Source organism: Heptranchias perlo, chromosome 8 (assembly GCF_035084215.1).
Source record: "Heptranchias perlo isolate sHepPer1 chromosome 8, sHepPer1.hap1, whole genome shotgun sequence".
Classification (NCBI taxonomy): Eukaryota; Metazoa; Chordata; class Chondrichthyes; order Hexanchiformes; family Hexanchidae; genus Heptranchias; species Heptranchias perlo.
In genome coordinates, this window is record NC_090332.1 from 12,813,377 (window position 1) to 12,831,187 (window position 17,811).

A 17,811-nucleotide genomic window follows, 5' to 3' on the forward strand; every position below is an offset into this window, starting at 1 on the left:
CATTCTTTTCTTATAGCTCTCCCTCAGTATCACTGAGGTCTCGAGCGTTGATGTTGAGCACAAACAATCAAAATAGAAAACGCTTAACATTCATGTGGCACTTGCAGAATGTTTGACTCGCGCTCGTGTTATCCACAAATCCAAGTCCTGACGTGATTGTGACACATTCAACACCAAGAGAGGTTGAAGCCACAGCCAAGTGTACCTTAACTCCTGGTAGTGGGTTAACCCAGAGGAGAGAATGCCCCTCCCCACTCCAGGTCAAGTGCAATGCAATCAGATTCCATTGCACTTGACCTGGCTCGTCCGGGAGCTGCAGCGTGGAAGCCCAGGCGATTTTAACAGCCTGGGCCTCGTTAGCATGCGACTGGCTAACTTCCTGACCAAAAGGGCGGGGAAGGCAACGGGAAGTGGCTACCCAACCGTTTAAAATCGGGCGACAGGAAGCCTCCGCCGGGGACCAAAGGGAACGGTCTCCAGAACTAAGGTAAATGAGCAGAAAGGGGACCCGACAGGAATCGCTGTTGAGGGAGGGTGAGGGTGAGGGTGAGGGTGAGGGGGAGGGGGAGGGGGAGGGGGAGGGGGAGGGGGAGGGGGAGGGGGAGGGGGGCCCAAAGGGGCAGAGGAGGCCCAAGTTCTCCCAATTGGGCCCGAAGGAGCACTCCTGCTCCTCTTGGCCCACAAGGAAATGTAGAAGTTTTTTTTTAAAACTTACCTTTCTGGGCCTCATCTGGTCCCTGATTGACTTCCCAATAGCTTTGACCTGGCGGGAAGGCCACCATTGCTCTCCAGCTCAGGCCTCAGGTTAATATTGCGGTCGGGCCCTGATGACATCATTGAAGTTCGATCTGAATATTCAAAGAAGGACCCCACCTGTTTTGGACGGGTGTCCGTGCCGCCTGTAATTTAAAATTGCAGTCGGCGGGATCAAGGCAGGAAGCCAGTGGTTACGTTTCTCGCTTCCACCGGGCCGGGCCGGGCCGGGCCGGGGAAGGGAATAAAATTCCCCCCTCCCAGATTTTTAAATATCTTTGCTTTGCTAACCTTTCTAAAGTACCTCATTCCCTTCCCTCGTACCAGCACTCCCTAGTCAATCTTCCTGAGTTTCCAATATTCTGGAATATCTCTCTTTGTGCTGACAGTCTCCCCCACCCCCCTCATCATTCCTTGCTGTGAGGGGTTAATTACTGAAAAAGAGAGCAAAATCATGAAGCAGACTGACCTGATTAAGCCGGTGTCAGTATTTCCTATTTCCTAACGCTGAGAGCATTTCTTTTTAAACACCAGACATTTAACGGCCAGCATTCAGAAATACAAAGTCCTTGGAAGTGACCTCATCAACGATTGAGCACATTTATGGACAAAACTACCTTTCATGCGTCATTACTTCGGAGTATTGATTGGATGCACTTGGGGCCTGCATATGCTTCCTTCATGATTGGATGTGGAGGCTCCTACTGAAAGGTACACTCAACAGTGGTACTTACCATAAATTCATTGTTGGACTCACTGATCCTATCAGTTCCTCATTTCCAAAAGGTCAACACTAAGCTCCAAAGGTTAGACTTTATCTCGCTGCTCTGAGGATTAATAGATACCATCTATTGATGTCAATATATAAAGATTGTGGAAATGACCACAATAAATGTTATGAAGCTTGAAGCTGTGCCATGCTCACACAGAGAGAAAGAAATAAACATGGTCCAATTTTAGTGAAGGACATTGTCTCTTAAGCTTTCACCACCAATCAGGTATGGCTGAACTCTCGCAAGGATATGCGAGGTCAGATTGTGCAAGGAGGCTGAATGTTTGCGAACTTGTCTATGTACGTCAGTATTTAAGAAAAATAAATTATTTAAAGCGGTCCCTCTAGCTCAGCACCTCCTGGTGTGATACTGAGCCACACAGTCCAGAGAAGATCCACGCTGATCTGTGCTGTTAGCTGATCTCGGCTGAGGTGATGGTACAGACATCACCGTTAGTCTTGGTGCCCGTTGGATTAGGAAGGGGAAAAACAGACGGGCTTCCTGCCCGTGATTGCTATCTAGCGTCCCATCGGGTAGATGGACATTGGGGTCTTGAGCAACAGTGCAGATGGGCAGCATCGCTTCGGGCGCTAGTTATACTCCTCGCCCAATATGCCATTCCATCGAAGCCAATATCTGAGGGGGGCATATAACATATAATGGATCTTCTCTGGACTGTGTGGCTCAGTATCACACCAGGAGGTGCTGAGCTAGAGGGACGGCTTTAAATAATTTATTTTCCTTAAATACTGATGCACGTAGACAGGTTCGCAAACATTCAGCCACCTTGCACAATCTGACCTCATATATCCTTGCGAGAGTTCAGCCATACCTGAGACAAATTTCTACCCCATTGTGTGGATCGGCCCGTCTACATGAAGAATAACCAGTCGGATGTGGTACCAGGGAGCTACTAGTGCCCGTGGGACCATACCCCAGCATGAATCACCAGAAGAAAGGGGAAAGAAAAGAGAAAATTAGAACACAAAAATTAAATTGTTTCTTAAATGTACCAGATTAGTTAACAGAGAGAGAGGTGGGATCCATTTTGCAATGTCCTGGTTCTGACACTTCTACATACAGGTTTTTTTGAGGATCCCAAACTCACTGAAAACTGCCAGATGAGACCTTTACACTGCTTGAATGGAAAACAGCTGCATGTTTGCTATCACATATAACAGCAGCTGTCATGTACTTTCCTAGGAGTCAAATTATTAACCCTGTGAGATTGGCACACAGCTGTTGAGAGATATGCTTTATCATCAGAAACAACTGGCAGAAATATCCAAAAGTTAAAATCACAAACTGGTTATCCCTCATAAAGCAATGACACAGTTAGTGTGCAGCTGTTCACTGCCAAGAGGAAGAACAAGAGCAAAACATCAATCAGGATAGGCACCCATCCCCTCTATACGTTAACATTCTATGGGATTTACCATTACCCATCCCCTCTATACATTAACATTCTATGGGATTTACCATTACCCATCCCCTCTATACATTAACATTCTATGGGATTTACCATTACCCATCCCCTCTATACATTAACATTCTATGGGATTTACCATTACCCATCCCCTCTATACATTAACATTCTATGGGATTTACCATTACCCATCCCCTCTCTACATTAACTTTCTAAGGGATTTACCACCAGCCCCCACCCCCAAAACACTTGAAAAGTTAATTATTCTGAATGCCTTTTTGAGTGAAGTAAGTCAGTTATTCCTTTCCTGGCCCCCTTTGTATGCCTGACAGGTTCAATGTGTTAGAGATATACAGTGAGGGGAGGAGTACCCACAATTTTCCAAATTTACATGCCCTGGGCACACTCCTGGCACAGGCTTGCCCCCTTATGCTGGGATTAGGGTTGAGAAGCAAGAGCACAGATGCTGTCTCAGAGGCTCGCAGCTGCACTTATGGATGCTGGCATTAGGGTCTTGAGGGAGAATAAACATATCAGAAGCCACCTTTCAATGCTTCCATGACTCTGACAGACTCCGGTCTGCAAAGGGTCCAAGCACAGGCCCGCCCGGCAGGTTTCTTGGAATGCCCCTCAGTTTGGCCACTGCACTTGCAAAGTTAGTGGACAATGAACTGGGAGGTCACGAATTCCTCCCCTTTATGCTGGCCCTGCACCAATTGAAAGTGAAGACCCAGTTACACTCAAGCGCGGAAGCCCCGGAAATCCTGGGCAGAATAATGGAGTAGCAAGTCTCCGTCTCCATTTGGTCTTCGCTGTGCCTGGGAATTGATCATTACCCAAGTTAAACAAAGAGACAACTGCGCCGTAAAGTATTTAGGAGCTATAGTTTCCTCCATGTAGCAAAATGGAAGAAATTATGAGGACATACAGTTTAAGAAACACGCAGTTTTGTCAGCCAGTATAGTAAGAAAGCAGTCAATCGTTATATATTTGTAATAACGATCCTTAAGTAACTAGCAAGCCATTTAACAGGTATAAACAAATGCCAGAAATTTCCTCAAGTGCCCTCCCGATCGGCTGCTGTAACTTTGGCGGAAGATCAGCAAAACCCACATGCACGCGTCTAACCGGGGTTTCTGCCAATCTTCCGCCGAAGTTACAGCAGCTCGGGAAAACACCCACGGAAATTCCCAGCATAAGTTCATTAATACAGATTTGGAGATTGCAATATTTATGCCGCACGGCCCAATGGCAATTTCAAAAAGCCCATTTGACCAATCGGGCCAGTGGTAACTGCTGTATTGGAGAAATGTGAGCAGATTTTTTCGGTGGGAGACTAAGCAAAGGAGGCAACAAGTCAACAGGATGTCCACGACTCGCAGAGCCTGGCGGGATTTTTGATGTAAGTCGCATGATTTAAAGAGCAGCGCAAATGTAAACAAGAATATTACTGTGAGGTAGGAATATATGTGGATTTGAAGGAAAGTAAACCTTGTACTGAGATAAGATAAATGTTAGCAAGGATACAGCAAGTAAGGTGTAGAGTAATACGAGTTAAGCTTCTACTCCTCCTGGCTCCACATAAATTAAAAACTTAAAAACTTACCCTTTTGTTGGAGGCCTCCAGCAGTTCCTATAAGAACATAAGAAATAGGAGCAGGAGTAGGCCAATCGGCCCCTCGAGCCTGCTCCGCCATTCAATAAGATCATGGCTGATCTGATCCTAATCTCAAATCTAAATTCATGTCCAATTTCCTGCCCGCTCCCCGTAACCCCTAATTCCCTTTACTTCTAGGAAACTGTCGATTTCCGTTTTAAATTTATTTAATGATGTAGCTTCCACAGCTTCCTGGGGCAGCAAATTCCACAGACCTACTACCCTCTGAGTGAAGAAGTTTCTCCTCATCTCACTTTTGAAAGAGCAGCCCCTTATTCTAAGATTATGCCCCCTAGTTCTAGTTTCACCCATCCTTGAGAACATCCTTACCGCATCCACCCGATCAAGCCCCTTCACAATCTTATATGTTTCAATAAAATCGCCTCTCATTCTTCTGAACTCCAATGAGTAGAGCCCCAATCTACTCAACCTCTCCTCATATGTCCGCCCCCTCATCCCCGGGATTAACCGAGTGAACCTTCTTTGTACTGCCTCGAGAGCAAGTACGTCTTTTCTTAAGTATGGAGACCAAAACTGTATGCAGTATTCCAGGTGCGGTCTCACCAATACCTTATATAACTGCAGCAATACCTCCCTGTTTTTATATTCTATCCCCCTAGCAATAAAAGCCAACATTCCGTTGGCCTTCTTGATCACTATAAGGTCAGTCCGCAGAAGAAGCTGAAAAAACTGAGAGAAGCTTGTCCGACGTAGGATCCGCTCAGTTCTGACAAATTTCTGAGCAGGCTCGTGAACAGGCGTTAGGCCCCTCGTCAGCATATGTTTCAGGCAGCTGCCAGGGCCACCTAAATATCACCCGAGCCAATACGGCATCGGAGGTTCTTCAGGCGCTGTTGGGGTCCGTGACACAGCCCCGCGAAATTGCTGCGTTTTTGCACCAGAAAAACGTGCGACATGAGGTCTTATTTTGACCCCTTTGTCACTGTAAAAAAATACATTGAAGCATAAATACACGTGTGTTGCCAATTAAGATCTCTTTCTCGCTCACCTCCCTCAAAAAAACATATCAAATTGGGCACGCGCTTCTATGCTGGAATTTCTAGTTCGTAAGCCACAAAACCCTGTCAACCTTGCCAATTGTCAACCCCAGTCCATCACCGGCATCTCCACACCTTTAAATGAACAAATTGGAGTTGAGCCAGTCCACATACTGTGGCTTCACATGCTATGGGTGAAGCTTAATTATACTGTGTGAGTACTGTATGCATGTCCAGTCTAATATAGTATGACTAATTTCAGTCACAAAGTTCAGCATCCTGGTTACAAAATGGCTTTCTTCAGTTCCTGATATCAGAACAGTTTTTTCCCTCACCCCTGATGTAATTCTCTATGCTCCCATAACCAATCCTTAACCAAGGGGAACCTGCTTCCTCGCTTCTTCCAAAGCGGAGTATGTCATCGCCACCCAGCTCCACAATCACCTCTCTCTGTGCCCAATTTTCAATCCGGTTTTTGCCCTGCCCACATTGCCAAATCCATCCCAGTCAAAGTTAATAATGGTACCCTCTGTGACTGCTATAGCAGCACGTTAAACCCCCCTTGTCTTCCTCAATCTCTCTCTGCGGCATTTAACATGGCTGAATACTCTATTCTCCTCCACCACCCCTCCTACGTGGTCCATATCTGTTCGACTGCCCTTTCTCATATCTGTGCCAATGTAGCCAGCACATCTCCAGCAATGGTTTCTCCTGCACGGTGACCTCTGCATGGTCATGTCAGGACTACCCCAAGGTTCCATCCACGTTTATGCCTTGCCCCTCAATGACAGTGCCTGTAAGGAATTGGGTCAGCTTCCACATGCATACTGATGATCCCCACATGTACCTCTTTGCCATCACCTTTACCTCCACACTGTGTTGTCAAATTGCTTGTCCAACATCAAGTCATGAGAGAGCCAAGCGTTCTCCAACCTAACGCTGGCTAAACTCCAGTCATCCCGCCAGAAACGCTATATACCAACCACTGACCCCATAACTTTCGCCAGTGGCTTGCTCAGGTTGAACTCAACAGCGCACAAATTTGATGACCTTTTTGATCCTGAACTGAGCTTCAAAGCTCACACCGTATCCATTACCATTACCAAGACCATTTAATTCTATTTCTGTCACATTGCTTTCCTCCTCCCCAAAATTGAGCTGCCCTAGATGTAGCCATCGCCTGGCCTGCTGCGTTCAGGATAACCACATCTACATGCGGCCCAATCAATGATCCTTAAAGGGACCACTGGAGCCCGCCGCCAAAAAGGTAAGTTTTGTAAAATAAAAAGTTACCTGTATGTGGAGCCAGGAGGAGCAGGAGTGCTCTTTTCAGCTCCACAACAGTCCCAAAGAGTGTTGTAGGCTCCCGCTCGGGCCCCTCCCGATCACCTCCCCCCCCCATCCCAGGACCTACCTGAGGGCCACTGCTGGCAACGCAACAGCCCGAAACTGATTTAGGCGTCCCCAACTCTCCTGTCTAATTGAAAAATTGGGCCTTCGGCCTACCTGTTCCGGCACAGGGATTGTTCCCTGTGCCCAGTTTGCTCCATCAGGCCGGCACTATCCAATTTCTCCCCCCATCTGTCTGTGCAACAGTTCACCAAATTTTGGCAATTAATTAACAAATAAAAGACAACACGCATCTGAGTGTGAGGTAAAAAGGTTAAAACGCAATGACGAGGTTCAGGTTTAATCTGATTAACAATCTTTCAAAGAGGCACTCTCTTCGTGAAAAAATGTTTGGTGAACGTTATTTTTTGCCAAGAGAAAAAGCCAGAAAAGCTGAGCCTTATTTTCACTACGATGGTGTGAATACAAATTAAGTATTATATAAGTATGATGCAATTTAAGTCACTGCATTGTGAGCAAACGAAAACAGGTTTTCTAAAAACATTTTATGAAGAAAATGCCTCTTTCAATCACTCTCATGCTTCTGTTATACTATAGCCAGATCTTGTGTATGGTGTTTTGTAATTCTACCCTTAGGGAGTTTAAGTTATGGCACTGCCATCAGTTCAGTGGTCTTGTGCTCCATATTGTAGACATGTGGTGCCATTGACACCTTACAATAACAACCACAAGACAGTCCCACATTCTACCAAACATTCATTTGCCAGGATTCATCATTCTCAGTATACACACCACACAGGAGGCTGGATTCTCCTCCGTCACCCACCTGGAAAGGGGTGAGATAGCAGCGGAGAACGAGGGAACATTACTGCCTACTGCAAACCTCACCCACCCTAACCTGGATTTCCTTCCCCTGGCCCACACCTGGACCACCGCTGGCCACTCCTTCCCCACCTGCCGCATGCAAATAATATTGAGTATCCCCAGCAGATGTTCCTGGTAGCCGCCCCAGTTACTGCTGCTTCCTGGGACCACCATGGAGAAGGTGGCGGTGGGCTCAGGATGTGGCACTAACAGCCATGATGTCCTCTAACAGAAAGAGAGAGGACCTTGTAGTGGTTTCCTCTCCCTCCATCTTACCCCGACTTCTTGTGTAGGCCGCAGTCACCTACCGGGCTACAGATTTCCCATTTTTGGGATGCTTCCGACCTTTAAATATCCAGTCACCTCTCCTGGCACCGGCGGGATTTTGAAGCTGTGCACTGGTGGGCTCCCTCTTGGTGACGGGAATCCTGCTGGGAGCCCATCGTGCATCTTCGACAACCCCTGAACCAGGGAAATGTGTTAGGGTTGGGGCAAAGCTGGAGGGGATGGGCGGAGGTCCTGTCCTGCCCAAATCCCACTCCAAAGAGAATCCAAACCCATGGAGGCCAGGAACTTGTGGTGTCATAAATTTGTTTGAAAATGATATGTTAAAGGTATGGAATAAATGCACTGTAATCTCACAGTCAGCATTGGGATGTGATAAATATCTTGTTCATGGGTTATCTGACACACTCAATTGCAGAGCTGCACTGCTGATTTTGGAATATTCTCTATCACTTCTAACAGTTGCCAGTGGTTTCAATTACTGTACAAGCACGCACGTACACATGCACACACACACACACACACACACACACATATATACGCACACACACGTACGCACGCACGTTGTTACTATGGAAACATGCGTACATTGGAACACAAGCCTCTGTACACCAGCTGAGCTGCAGTGGGACCCTTATCAGGTCAAGCTGTTAAATAGAAAACAAGTCGCCAATTGTTCCTGCCTACACAACAAGACTCTTTAAATTATTTCAACACTCAAGAGATTTGAACAACGTTTCCATGATAGGAGATAAAAGCATGCACAAGTGAAACCGTCAAAAGAAAGACTTGCATTGATGTACCACCTTTCTCAACTTCAGGACGTCCCAAGCGCTTTACAACCAATGAAGTACTTTTTGAAGGGTAGTCAGCGTTGTAATGTAGGAAACGCGGCAGCCAGTTTGCGCACCGCAAGATCCCACAAATAGCAATATGTTAATGACCAGATAATCTATTTTAGTGATGTTGGTTGAAGATAAATATTGGCAAGGATACCAAAAAGAACTCCCCTTCTCTTCTTCGAAATAGTGCCATGGGATCTTTTATGTCCACTTGAGTTGACAGATGGGGCCTCAATTTAACGCCTCATCTGAAAGACAGCGCCACCGACAGTGCAGGGCTCCTTCAGTACTGCACTGGAGTGTCAGCCTAGATTTTGTGCTCAAGTCTTTGGAGTGGGAGTTGAACCAATGACCGTCCGACTCAGAGGCGCGAATGCTACCCGCTGAATCACAGCTAACACCCGTGATAGGGCTGATTTTTAACGTTTGGTGGTAGCGGAAGTGGGGGAAAGTCAAATGGAAAGGAAGATCAGGCGGGGGGTGTAATGGCTGATCGGCTACTGCTCGTTTTCCGCCACAGCTGAAAGGTAAAATCAACCCTTATGTTTAAAAATACAAAGATCACCTCCCAAGTGAATGATTATTAAAACGACGTCAAAAACTACCAAAAATGGGGCTGATTTTCCTCTTTGAGGCACATTTCCAGTGGGATAGGACTTCTGCCCGGCCCACCGATCTGCCTACCTTGTGGACTCCTACCAGGATTATCATAGGCATGAGGAAGCCCACCTTGTGCCCAATTGCAAAATTGCACCAGTGCTGCACGGCAATGCCACAACGGCACCAGAGGAGGTGGACAGGCGTTTACAGAGACAGAAGGGCAGGAAATCTGCAGCCCGATAGACCCCGGCAAAGACTGAGGGCTACATAAGTGGGGGCAAGATTGGTGAGACAGGAGGCCACTACAAGACCCATTCCCTCCCATGGGGGATCTCAGTAGCATTACTGTCACTTCCCAGGGCCGAATGCCAACTTCCACATATCATTCCCAGGTAGCAGGGATAACATGCGGCGGGAAAATCGCCGAGGACTGGGTTCTGTGCCCCTACCGCCATTTGCATGCCATTGCAGGCGAGATCACGAAGGATAATTCAGCCCCGGATATTTTCCACTCGCTGCCCGCCATCAGTTAACTTTGTCTCTTTAATTATTGAGTTTTGCTGCTCCATGTTACATTTAGCTTCCCCTTCACTGTTTCAGTCCAGTTGGGGTAGAAATTGATATGTGTTGCGCCCATATAACGGGGCACAAAGCATACCAGGTTAGCAGTGGGTCAGCCTGCACCCAATCTGTGCAGGTGTTGGTCCCATTGCTAAATTCGCGGGGCCCTTTTTTTAAGCATCACGGGCAGATGCCTAAAACAGGCATTAGTCCCCTTAAATACGTAAATTAGGGACCTAACACCTGTTGAAGGACCCTATCGAGGAATTAGCTGGTGATGAGCAGGGCAGGTGACGGGTTGAAGAGTTGGATAACGCAGATCTAAGCTTTGCTTGATTTACCTTTGGAAAACCAGGAGAAACTTTACAAATCCTCTCTTTCCAGGAAATGAATGCATTGAATAGAGTCCACGATAGGTTCCTTCCAAGTGAAATCTGCTCTATCAGTCTCTTACAAGGTATCCTGGTAGACTGTGCTACTTTGGCAAACCTCTTTTTATATCCTGCCTTATCATCAATCAGACCAACTCCTCCTCCATGCCAATAGTAATCGCTCTTTGAGAAGACAACTTCCTTTGCGGCCCCAAGCACTTTTCAAAAGCTCATCACACTGTATTCCACAGCTTTGAAAAGTGAACGCTGACACAGATTGGTCCAAAAATATAGCATTTATCACAAGACTAAGAAACCGGGTGATCATAACATTCTGGCAGACATTTAATTCTATTATTATCTGTCTCACCAATTAGCTTTCATCTTGATCAGGCCTGAGGAAAATTTTATGAGGGCAAAAACGCAGCCAAATGCAAAAGGTGAAAGGTGTAGCCACATTTGATGGGAATTCGGGGGCTGTTTTTGTGCTCTCCAGAAGCTTTGGATTGTCATCCACCACTTGTTTATTCTGTTTAATTTTTTTAAAAAACATACCTTAAAACTTAGTAATGAAAGAATAATGCATATAAAAAATTGTTCAGAAATGAGAGTGTCACTCTTGAAATGAGGTTGAGTTGGAAGGGTTGTTAATATTATGGGTTGGTAATGTTATGGTGATTGCTTGGGAGGAACAGATGAGCACTGATCTAAATGAGATGCCTTCTTGTTTACTATATTAAACATTAGGGTCATTTTCTCAAGGAGTTTCCACTAAAGTCTCTCTGTCTCTGCTGAAATCAAACAGAAGTTCATCCACAACAGTATTCTGTTGGGACATCCTGAGCTTAATACCTATTAGTTGAAGTTATTTTAAAACTGGTAACATCACAGCCCACAAGCAACTATCCACAGACAAAGTCAGCACCAAAGTTCCACTCACATTTAATGATACATCTAAGATTCTACCACGTTTGTGTAAACAAAGAACCAACAGAGCATTTCCCCTCATGATGCTGGGTTGCAGCCATTTTATTCCCCCCATTCATACCTTGCTGGCATCTGGACCACAGATCTTTCACATTCCTGGGAAAAAAAATTCCAGAATTTCTCTTCATTGGTGAAAACATGTCTACTTCTAGCTGTTTGTAGCAAGGGGAATATTTATTCTGATCAAGGCGGTAGAGAATTTAGTTTTGGAGAATCGAACACTTTTCGCTTTAGATAACCAGTATCAGCATAGAGCATTCTCAGATGAGTTATGACAGGCTGGGTGCAGAGTAAAGCTTCTCTTATGTCTACCTCAACAATGCATCTTAATCACAGTCAAGGATTAGCACTCCATAGATCGCTAACTAGATCTTGATAGCATCTTTTTGTGTATCAGTTGTAATATATGATTTCCTTTTATCAGCATCTATTTTGTTTCTTGTTCCTGTCAGAATATTTAGCAAATATGTCTATTTTGGATTTATTTTCAGCTGCTGGACCCAAAGGGTGGATGGGACCCAAAAAATAACCTGAATTTTTATTGGTTAAACCTTCATAAATCACTGGTTAGACCTCAGCTGGAGTATTGTATGCGATTCTATGCACCATGCTTTAGAGGGGATGTCAAGGCCTTGGAGAAGGTGCAGAGGAGATTTACCAGAATGGTACCAGGGATGAGGAAATTCAGATATGTAGAGAGATTACAGAAGCTGGGGTCGTTCTCCTTAGAGCAGAGAAGCTTAAGGGGAGATTTAATAGAGGTGTTCAAAATTATGAGGGGTTTTGATAGGGCAGCTCTGTTTCCACTGGCAGAAGGGTTGGTAACCAGAGGACACAGATTTAAGATAATTGGCAAAAAAGCCAGGGGGGAGTTGAGGAGAATTTTTTTTTCACGCAGTGCATTGTTATGATCTGGAGTGCACTGCCTGAAAGGGTGGAGGAAGCAGATTCAATAGTGACTTTCAAAAGGGAATTGTATACATACTTAAAAAGGAAAAATTTACAGGACTATGGGGAAAGAGCAGACAAGTGGGAGTAATTGATAGCTTTTTCAGAGAGCCGGCACAGAATCAAAGGGCCGAATGGCCTCTTTTTGTGCTGTGTAATTCTATGATTCTATGAACTCCTGTGCACCACTAATTATCTAGCACCAAGAATATAAAAATGGCAACTGCTGAAATGCACAATCAGTATGGTTAATGTTTTAATCAGAACTCATTATCTGACGAAGATTTCCATCCAGAACATTAACCACCTTTCTCTCTCAGGTGTTGATCAGCCTCTTGTATATTTCCAGCGATTTGTTTTCATACGTTTCAGATTTCCAATATTCACAGTTTTCCTTTCTCTCTCTCTCTCTCTCTCTCTCTCTCTTTTTCTCGTACCGAGTGTTTTATTTCCCCGACGTTTGGTGCAGTTTCCTTACCTCGTAGATGCCACACAGCACCGTGGAAGATACCCAAGTACCATCCATCAATCCACCCTACCCCACCCAAGTGACTTTATATTCAATCCCCAGCTCAGGACCTGCAGGAAGATATTTTACTTTCACTGAGCTAACAAGGTTATTATAACATACCCCAACTGAGTACCACACCACTTCCAATTGGCAATGTCTTCAAGAAAAAGGCAGAGAAATTGGTTTTATCTCTCGTTCTCCTTGACCTATTTAGCCTTTTAAACAGTCAGCCACATCCTCCTCCTCCGATGCCTATCTCCATTGTCCAACTCAGTGGGACAGCCCTCGTTTGGTTCCACTCTTACCTATCCAATTGTACCCAAAACATCTCCAGCAATTGTTTCTTTTCTCACCCCCATGCCATCACCTTGGCCCCTCTCCTTCTCCTTGTCTACATACTGCCCCTTGGCGACATCATCTGCAGACATGGGGTCAACATGTGTCACTCTGGTGACTCCCAATTCTACCTCTCCATCGCCTCTCTTGACCCCTGCACTGCCATTTTGAATGAGCCGCAATTTCCTCCAGCTAAACATTAGGAAGATCAAAGTCATCGTCTTCAGCCCCCACCAAGAACTCCATACCCACATCATCGACTCCATCTGGCTCCCTGGCCACCTTCTCAGGAAGAAAAAGAAAGTTCAATTCTAAGCTAAGCTTCTGACCCCATATCTACTTCCAGCTCCATAACAAAGAAAGAACTTGCATTTATACAGCATCTTTCACAATCCAATGATGTTCCAAAGCACTTCACAACCAACAAAGTACTTGTGAAGTGTAGTCACTGTTGTAATGTAAGGAAACGTAGCAGCCAAATTGCACACAAAGTCCCACTGACAGTAATGAGATAAATGACCAGGTAATCTATTTTAGTGATGTTGGTTGAGGGATAAATGTTGGCCGAGATACCAGAGGAACTCCCCTGTTCTACTTTGAATAGTGCTGTGTGATCTTTTACTTCCACTTGAGGGGGCAGACAGGGCCTTGGTTTAACACCTCATCCGAAAGACAGCATTTGTGACAGTGCAACACTCCCCCAGTATTGCACTGAATATCACCCATCTCTGGCCCTACCTCAGCCAATCTGCCACTGAAACCCTCATCCATGCCTTTGTTACCTCGAGACATGGCTCTCTTGGCCGGCCTCCAAATCCATTTCATCCAACACTCTGCTGCTCCTATCCCACAACAAGCTACACTCAGCCATCGCCCCTGTCCTCACTGATCAATTTTGGCTCCTGGTCCCCCAATTAGAGCACATTAATGTGCCTTAATCTGGATTATTCCCTACAGGAATTCTTTCCCCACCAGTTTTTTGGCTCTGCCAAGAATTAGCGTTGCTGGCAGTTGAGAGGAGGGCGCGCTGGATTGCACATTCTGTGAACAGCGTGAGCATTGATGGGGCTGATGGTCATTCCTCTGCCTTCTTTTCATACATTTGTACCTGGTCAATGTTTTCTTAGAGTACTAATGGCTGCTCTGAGCACCACACATTCAATCAGAGCACATGAAATAATTCACAGCACAACAACCAAATTTAAATACGGTATCACAGGACTGGCTCCAACAATGCTTTACTGTGTCAGGAACAAATTGGGATTCAGCAAGGATCTGCATTTCTTAACAATATATATCAAGATAAGGCCTTCTCTGGCAAATAAAGATCCGTTTGTATCAGAATTCTGTTAGATGTAGACACAGACCATTTCTTCATTCTGATCTCTAACTCAGTGCACTTACCAATTGTATCAACACTGGCGTGTAACAGTTCATCCAATGTGGCAGCCTTTCCTATGTTAATCGATCCCATGATCCTTCTGGGCTTATCAAAGGGCGTGGGTCATTTGCGCTTTCCAGAACAGCATCTCAACTTGCAAGCAGGTCTCATTGGCACACAGGAGAGGGCTTCTACCAGAACCACTTAGTAAATAACTGAGAAAAGAAACAGTACAAAACATAAAGTGTTATTTTGACTGTACAAAACTTAAATGTGTTATTTGAAGTTCCAACTTTTGAAGATAAAATGTGTTCAGCTGAATTGTCGCACTATCCTGGACGTTCTAAAGGAACAGCATCAACTTGCATTTATATAGCGCCTTTAACAGAGTAAAACGTCCCAACGAAGGCCTCTGCCTCTCAGTCCTCCTTCATTTGTGTTTTACACTTTAAAGCAGCAGGTCAGACAGAAGCTGGGAGGAAACATTTGTGCAGACTCTCTTCCTCCTCTCCGCCACTCATGATGTTCTTCCCTGGTGGCATTATCAATGGGGAGCGTTGCCCATAGACCTCTGTCACATTGTCACTAGAGCATGGCTTTCAGCTTTATGACAGATGCCACTGAACAGTGATGGAAGGAGAGGGAGAGGAGCAAGCAGATTCCCACAGCTGCCTGAGACCAATGGTTTTAAAGAATATAATCACGGGGACAAGAGAACTAAGAAACTTCAGAACGTTAAAAAGTCAAGATTGAGAAAAGGTCATGTGCCCATCAAAGCTCCTCCCATTCTAACCATTCTCAAAGTTTTAGATCCCTCCAGTAATTCCCAGTTGTCCTGAGCTGATGCCTCTAGATATGCTGGCACATGAATGCACCATTGCATAGGCTTTTTGGATTGCCACTGCAAAGCATGGACCCTACGACAATACTGGCATAATCATCAGACAGATAGACACTTGGGGGGGTCATTATGTGCTGTCATAACTGCTGCAGTTCAGTAGCTGAAATGTTGACGGTCAGTCACGTGCATTGTTGGTTATAAAACTGGCTTGGATCAGCTCTATAGACACAACAGGGTCTTCTTTCTGATTGAGTAGGGAACAGGCTTCACAGGTTGTACTTTAGCCTAGGAGCAGATGCTGGACATTGCCATCTGCTGTCAAGGACACCTGCTAGCATGAACCAATAGGTATTGAATAGCAGTGACAGTGATCATCAGTTATAGTCTCAAATATGCCTTCACCTCTTTCTAGGCATGCTAAATGTTGACCCAAGGGGATGGTGCCCTGGCCACCATCATCACGAACATCTCATGCAGCGCACATCCACTTCACCCGCCGTCAAACAGGAGGTCAGATGTTGGGCTGATGACTTTGTTTCATGTCTCCTCGTTGGTTTTCCTTGTAGCCCTGTCACTTCTTTCCCCTCTCTCTCTGTTCAACTCATCCCTCGCCACCGCCACCACTTTCAATTATAATCTCCCCTCCATCACATCCTTCAACATACAATCACATGGGCACACTAAGACGCCTCTCTTGCTCATTCCAAACGCACTGACCTCTTCCACAGCCACAGACTGGACTTTACCCCCACCCCTGCCCACAATGTTCCCGCCAGGCAGAGGTATTAAAATCAGCCCTTGTATAAATGCAGATCTTTTGTCTTTTTTCACGATTAAAAATCTGATCTGTTGAATGTTTCTCAACAACTAGTCGATCGTCCATGCCATTGCACATGAGAGTCAAGATCAAATGCAGTCTTTAAGTGGGGTTAGATGTTGGCAAGAATTAGACCAGGGTGCACAGACGTAATATAGTCCCCATTTTAAAGTCATCCATTCTGTCCTTATTTTTATATACTACTTAGATTTTATATTGTAATTTATTGTTACATAGCAAAGCTTACTGCAATTCGGGAGGCAGAGAAGTAGAGGTTCGTTAGAGCTTAGGAGTTCCTGTGCAGTACAGGCGGAGGAGCTAGGAGACACAGGGGTACAGTGCCACCACTGGTCAGAGGGTGTAATTACAGCGTGACACGTTTACATAGGCAGTTTCCATTATATCAAAAGCAAAATACTGCAGATGCTGGAAATCTGAAATAAAAACAGAAAATGCTAGAACCACTCAGCAAGTCAGGCAGCATCTGTGGAGTAGGAAATAGAGTGAGTTAACTGGGAAGTTCAGACAAAGGGTCATCGGCCTGAAACGTTAACTCTGTTTCTTTCTCCACAGATGCTGCCTGACTGGCTGAGTATTTCCAGCATTTTCTGCTTTTATTTCGGTTTCCATTACAGATGTAGACATAGGAATTAAAAATGGAAATAAAATTGACACGAAGATGTAACAACACCAATAGACAAAAAAAACGCATGATATGTAAGATTCATAATATCCTAACGAAAGTTGTACAAATGGAAATCGAGGGAAAATTACTGTAATCCAGCCAAGTCTCTCCCAGTCCCAGATACATGACGGTTAATGATCTCACAGCACCAGCCCCCTGAAGTTAGTTTGTAAGCCTTGCCCATTCAGAAGTCCCGAAAGCTTCTAAACTTTTTTTTTTAGGAATAGCATTGTTTTTTGGGGGTAGAAGGGGGAAGAAGAAACAGACTGGCAAGAGCTTGGGCATGATGAGGTCCAACTAATGTCAGTGAGAATTAACTCAGCGTTCCTTTAAATTTTCTTCCCACTTGAGGTTGCCACTGATAGAATACAAGAGAATCTTCTGATCAAACAAAGCATCTTATAAACTGTTGTAACTTTGGCACTGGATGATCTTGTGTTCCAGTACATTCGTTCGACAAAATTAGAACACTGACACCAAAGTTTGGGCAGTAATAAATGGATTTCAGTTCCCTCCATACCCTATAAAAAGTCATACCACTACCATTGCTTACACTTGTGATATGACTGATTTGCAAATACACCTTCAGCACATTTTAAACTTTTCTCCATAAAGCAGATATTAATGCAGCAAAATCTGCACCCATATCAACCTAGGTGACTTTAATCCTCCTCACCTCCCTCCCCCATTAATAGCATAAAAGGTGTGTCTGATTGGGGGGGGGGGTCTGAATTAAGCCACCAAGATGCAAAAACCATATCTTGTTGAATCTGACTGTTTTTTTTTCTGTAGACATCATCTGGACCAATTAATCAATGACAGCTG

At 45.0% G+C, this 17,811-nt stretch overlaps 1 protein-coding gene across 1 annotated transcript in view; it reads right to left on the bottom strand.

The window, feature by feature from the left end:
- rasgrp3 (RAS guanyl releasing protein 3 (calcium and DAG-regulated)) overlaps window positions 1-17,811 on the bottom strand; it is an 84,715-nt gene that overhangs the window by 66,089 nt on the left and 815 nt on the right. The window contains exon 2 of the mRNA XM_067988675.1: window positions 14,667-14,858. Within this exon, the coding sequence (XP_067844776.1) occupies window positions 14,667-14,736 (70 nt within the window). The 5' untranslated portion in view covers window positions 14,737-14,858. The remainder of the gene's footprint in view (window positions 1-14,666; window positions 14,859-17,811) is intronic.